The sequence below is a fragment of the Malurus melanocephalus genome, unplaced genomic scaffold (assembly GCF_030028575.1).
Source record: "Malurus melanocephalus ecotype Western Australia unplaced genomic scaffold, MMel_1.1 scaffold_93, whole genome shotgun sequence".
NCBI classification, from domain to species: Eukaryota; Metazoa; Chordata; class Aves; order Passeriformes; family Maluridae; genus Malurus; species Malurus melanocephalus.
The window spans coordinates 516,306-522,305 of NW_026623325.1; the positions used below are offsets into that span (position 1 = coordinate 516,306).

The following is a 6,000-nucleotide window of genomic DNA, read 5'->3' on the forward strand; positions in this document are numbered from 1 at the left end:
GTACCTTGATTCAGACATTAATCTTTCAGTAGCATTATCTGTCTTTTTTTTCTTAGGTTATTTCGAGAAGTCATTTTAAGGAATAGRTAAAAATACTTTTCTAGCAAGTAAYAATCACGTGGATAGGAACTGGTCACTGGCAGCTTTGAGTGTAGCTTCTTTTTGCCTGTTTGACCTCTGAGTGCTGAGTGTGTGGCTCTTGCTCAGTCACAGACCCACGTGCAGTTCTGGCCGGTGACAGTGCCTGCTGTTCTTGCAGAGTGTTCCAGCATTGCAAGGCCTACAGGCAAAAGATATTTTGAAATATGTGACAGCTTCCAAAACTTCCTTTTCCTTAAAACACCTCAAAGCATTGAAGTAATTTGTCATGGGCTAATGGGAAAAAATATTTGAGAACTGTTCTGTTTCATGTTGGCACCAAAATATACATATATAGAGAGAAAAATGCAGGACTGATAGAAGGCTCAGGTTACTGAGAAATGCTTTGGAACAAATGATTTATGTGATTAGGGAATTAGTAGAGCTTTTTTAAAAAAGTAATTAAAAAGGGATGAGGCTAGTTAGAAAACCAAGCTGCCGGGGTCCTGAGTCACTGATATGACACAGGGTGGAAATCCTTGTCTGTCTGTGCTATGGACTGAATACTATTTTTCTCCCATGATATGATAGAAGAAAATAGTATCTCTGTAGTAACTCATACTAGGCAAGTAGGTGTTTAGTTTTGTTCTTGCTTTTAGTCAATATCCTTTTACATGGGAAGTGTGTGGATGTGTCCAGATTTCAGTTGTGTAAAAACCTACTGCAGCAGACGTTATTGTAGACCTCACCTCTTGTCATCAGTGTGTATGTTTTCTGTAGCTTTCAGAATCTGAAATTCAAAGAATTTCAAAGTCTTTGTTGGTTTGAATGTTGTATTAGAGCACCCTTGCAGTCTTGCAAGTATTCTAAATATGACCCTGTGTCATAYCAGCCTTTTAATAGTGTGTACCACAGGTCTTTCCAAGATGGTCACTAGAAAATCTAGTTTGGGGTCTAGGAGGGTAACAGAGAAAATGAAAGGTGCTGTCATCAGAAGTTTTATACTTATTACTAATTCTCCTAGCCTAGAAAATGCTTGATTGAATTTATTGCTYAAGAAACATTATGTTACTTTATTTTATTTAAAAATAAAACTACAACTATCAACAGACCAAATATAAAAGGGGTGATAAAAAGAATCATTGATACATGATGTGAAGAAGAAATAGGTGCTTCTAAAGGAATCTACTTTATCTTGCAACTGGGAGTGGTAGATGAAACGTAGTCAGCAAGCATAACCAAAGTACAATACACCACTATCTCGTCCAGGACTGCAGCTGTCAGCCTGACTGAGCTGAGTTTTCACATATTCCTGATAATTGGAAAGAGAGTTTTAGAAGAAGGTTTTTTTGACAGAGAAGTAATAACATTTCTCATCTTTTACAACTAAGAAGAAGGAAGTCAGAAGCAGTAGTGTGATATCAGTCTTTTCACCRTATGACGTATCATAAAGCTGATAAAGCACAAAGATCGCAAAATGAAGAGCATCAAATCTGCRTAACAACAAAACAAAAGAACAAATTTTAATTGCACATCTCTTTCACAGACTTTCTCACTAATGAGTTAAATACCTTGGAATTTGTATCCGCTCAGATCCCAGATTAGGCATGTGTCTGAAAAGGAGCGGAAAAAAGAGTGAAGATTTAGACAAGTTATAAACTCACTTACTCAGCAGAGCAAAATAGCTGATGTGCATTTTAATGCACTCCCCATTTCTGTTTCATACAGTTTAAGTATATTTAAAATTTCAGTTCTGAGTGAAAGAATTTTCATAGTCTGTATTAGGCTAGAGAAAACTAAGGAGCTGAACTGCCTGGTCCTCCCTCTGTCTTAAAAAGCATGGCCTGCACTATAACCTTATGGAAAGCAATGGGCAAGAAAAAAGTCCATTTTTTTCGAAGAGTCCAGGATTTTTTCCTGAAATTATTTCTCAGGCATAGTGTTGAAAAACATAAAAGAAACATAGTGTTGCTAAAATGTAGTCTAACACACCACTTTCTGTCAGGAGTGAAAATTGGGTTTATCCACTTGAAACCATGGAGACTGTGTAGAGTAATCATCATACAGTGATTCCACTAGAATTTAGTCGCTGGAACAAGCCCTTCATGACTGTTTTAAAATGGGTTACAATATGTTTATGGTTGYACATAGCCTGCTGATAGCACGAGCAGTAACCTCTTGTCTCAGGCTTTCCAAAGGAGGCCTTATGCTGCTGCCTGGGCACTGAATGTGCACCAAGAGTCCTGATCATTTGTTGTCCAGGGAAGGTGGAATTAGGCTATGGATGAAATACTGTTGGCTATTTTTGCTATGCATATGTGCGTGTGCACTTTAGGTGTGTCACATCTATGTGTGGTTTGGTTTCCCATTCCTGCTAAGCTTTGAAATACACGAAGCACTACTCTTGCAGCCAAACAAGTGCAAGAATAGTTATATAGTATAAAACAATTCCTAGAAAAATATTGSTCTGTATTTTATTATTAGTGTTATTATGATATCGTATCATAGAAATTATGTTACTGTGACCATATCATAGAAAATGGGAAATGCATTACTGCAGAGGCCTATAACCATAGTTAAACAGGATATTGTTGCTGACTGTTCTTAGTATAGCCCTATAGGCACAGAATATGGGCTTAAACTATCCTTCGAGTACCCCATGACAGCTAAAATCTATAAGCTTTGATTGTTATGGCTGGCAACAATTGCAGTATCAGAGTATATGCTTATGTTTGCAGGTACTGTCTCCAGCCAGTATCATTAGAAGAGGAAGTAGGACACTTTTTCAGTTAAATCCAGTTAATGGTAGTGGGCTCTTACTTCCCTTTTTCCTTTTGTCTTTTTCCCTTTTGTTTGWGATTTGTGACCTTCAGCGCAGCCTCTGCTGCAGATGATGCTTTGTAAAAGGTGTTAGCCATGACTCATTCTCTCTTGACACAGGTGCAAGTGTATGCCACCTCCTTCATGGCTTCTGGAAACAGAACATTTTTGCAAATTTTTTCCCACTTTAACCTTGGCRTTTTGTCCATTGCACAATTACTCAAGATCCCTCAGCGTAAAGAAACACAGCAGTGCTATGTTTTAGAAAGGTGCAAATAGAAGGTACTTAAAATTTCCCTACTGAGGGGGAAAAAAGTTTTTAAGTAACTTCCTGGTTACTATTTATTTTACTTCCTGGTTTTTATTTACCTCATGGCATGCAAGGAGAAGGAACTTCTAAAATTCCTGTGGCTATCCATCATGATATTATCCCCTTCACAAATWACAGGCAAAGAATTGTCTTTTACCCTTCTGGGAAGCAGTTTGTGGCGTACCTGCTATACATGATGAGCCASCCAAGTGAAAGGTGATGGCTTGTTCCCATGCCCCTGTGTTTTTTCTGCTGCACACAGAGCTTCAGGATTGGAAGAGACTTCACAAACATTGCTTGTCACCTCCTGTGCATGGAGAACCCAGACTAGCTTCAGAGGAGCTGTCTAACTTGTTCTGCAAAGTGTCCAATTAGAAGATCCCAAAATCCACRGCCAGACTGTCACACAGATCAGGGAGAAAGTTTTCACTAACATAGTGCTTAACTGTTCTTTATGGTAATTGAGGAGTTTTCTGTCCTTACCCAGACTGCAGTGGGTTGGCTGTGGTTCCCCACCTCCCAGCAGAATGGGGGAGAAAACAGGAGGAACAGAAGGAAGAAAACCCATGGGTCRAAATAATGACAGGGAGATCACTCATCAAGTAATTTTTTATGTCAGGCAGACTCAGCTTGGGGAATTCAATTTTATTTATAGCCAGTAAATATAATACTTMATTCCAAACCATGTACTGGGAAACAAAAAAGACAAACATTGAGGGGGAATACCTTCTTTTCTTTTCCAGGCTTGCTTCACTCCAGACTTGTGTCCTTCCCACTATCTCCCCACTAGCCTCACTTTTACACCTTGTCACAGCTGCAGGTGGCAGTCTGTCCTTTCAGAACAGCTGGGAGCAGTGCAGGGGACTGGGWTTAGAATGTCACAGTTTTTCTCTGCTGCTCTTTCCTTCTTGTACTTTTCCTGTTCTCTGCAGTCTGCAAGTCCCTCTGGGAGTGTACCTGCTCCTCATGAAGGACCTCCTCATCTTGGTGTTCCCTCATTCCCATCTCCTGYACTGTGGAGCTGGCTAGAGCTGGGTGTGCCCATCATTGGGCAATCCCAAACTTTTCACAGCAACCACCCTGCCTCTCCCTGCTCCCAGAACCTTTCTATGGGYACCTGCTGGTTGATTGCTGTCCTCCATTTTAATTACTCCATATACATGGAAGATTGGTTTGTTTTTCCACAAGCTGCTCTTTTTCCCCTCAGATTAATTAAATGGGCTTTCTTCAGTCTTTCCTCCACTTTCTTTTGGATTGTTTCCATTTCACCTGTGTCTTTTATAATGTCATGCCYGAAACTAGATGTAGAAGTTGGGCAAACACTTGTCTGTCTTTAGAAAATGACATAATTATCTCTCTTGCTGTACCCAGACAGTTATTGCACAACAGACACGCATATTTTGTTTTGCTTGTGTCTGATCAGTTTCTGCTTAATTGTCTCTTCACAGTTTTTTTAATACATGTTAATTTMTCTGTCTGAAGTACATACTTAGCATATTCTTAGTTTTGCCATGTTGGTTTTGGACAGTCTCTCCAGTTTGCGTAATTCGTCCTGCCAAGTGCCTGCCATCCCCTTCAGCTTAAAGGTCTTCTCCTCTCTCTTTCCCTGTTCATATGGGACCGCACAGAGCTCCTGTAGCAGGCCTTGCTGTCTCTTACCCTGCTGCCATACACACCAGTGCTCATCTGCTAAATGCATTACCCTCTCATGCTGGTATTTCAGGCTTCCTGCTTTCCCTCATCAAGTCTTTGAGCTGCCTGKTACACCGCTACTATTGCTTGGGTCATGAGGATTTTTTAAAGCCCTTGCTTACATTTTTTCTTTACTTGTCAAATCTGCGTACAGGTGATAAATATGTTCAGCAGACTTAGTAGCCCTCTCCCACACTGTTTTGTAAAWGATGGTTGCAAAACATCAAGGTTCAGACAGACTCCCAGCTGCCTTTAGAAACCATGGAGCAAGCGAAGAGCATGGCTTTGACATGGTCATAGAAAAACCAAGTAATCTAATAAAGAATTTTAATGTGTGTTTCAGCCATGGGAACAAAGAAGTATTTTCTTGTCGAGGAATCAAGTTGGCAGTAGACTGGTTTTTGGAAAGAGGCCACAAGGATGTTACTGTGTTTGTGCCAGCATGGAGAAAAGAACAGTCAAGACCAGATGCTCTTATAACAGGTAAGCTCTGTTCCATCTTTTCTTGTTTGTTCAGTGCTTTGCACAGCATGAGTGCTACTGCTCAAATGAACAAACCTTTAACAATGAAAGGCTGTAAGAGAAAGTATCTTCGGTGTCAACTTCATTGCAATTTACAGCAAAAAGACAAAGCAATGCCTACTCCAAGCCCTCGTGTTCTGTTCTGCTCATCTGCTCAAGTTTGCATTAACGTTGCTACTTACTTCTTGAAGAATGTAATTGCCTTTTTTAAAATATGCTGTGTCCGTGAAACATTAGTAGCAGAGCGGTTTGAAGTTAGTAATTTGCTGGGTATTATTTCTTGTGGAGAGCAGATTCTGTCAGGCTGGCCTGTCACTGCCCATGCTTTATGGGAATTACCCAGACAGAAAGGGAATGGTTCCCCTCTTTGTCATTACTGTTAACAAGTAGACAACTTTTGAAAATTTTAATTTTGAATGTATTTATCTAGAAAAAAAAATGGTGTAGAGGTGTTTGTTCCTTCATCAGGCTAACATGTTCTATGCAAAGKCTGGAGATGGATCCTCCATCTGCCCTAAAGTTGAAATAGAAAGGCATTGGGGGTTAAAAAACCCCTAAAACTTGGGGAAGAGGAACGG

At 40.0% G+C, this 6,000-nt stretch overlaps 1 protein-coding gene across 1 annotated transcript in view; it reads left to right on the top strand.

Moving 5' to 3' along the window:
- ZC3H12C (zinc finger CCCH-type containing 12C) overlaps positions 1-6,000 on the top strand; it is a 32,309-nt gene that overhangs the window by 15,162 nt on the left and 11,147 nt on the right. Inside the window, exon 3 of the mRNA XM_057368473.1 lies at positions 5,244-5,383. Coding sequence (XP_057224456.1) covers positions 5,244-5,383 — 140 coding nt within the window. The remainder of the gene's footprint in view (positions 1-5,243; positions 5,384-6,000) is intronic.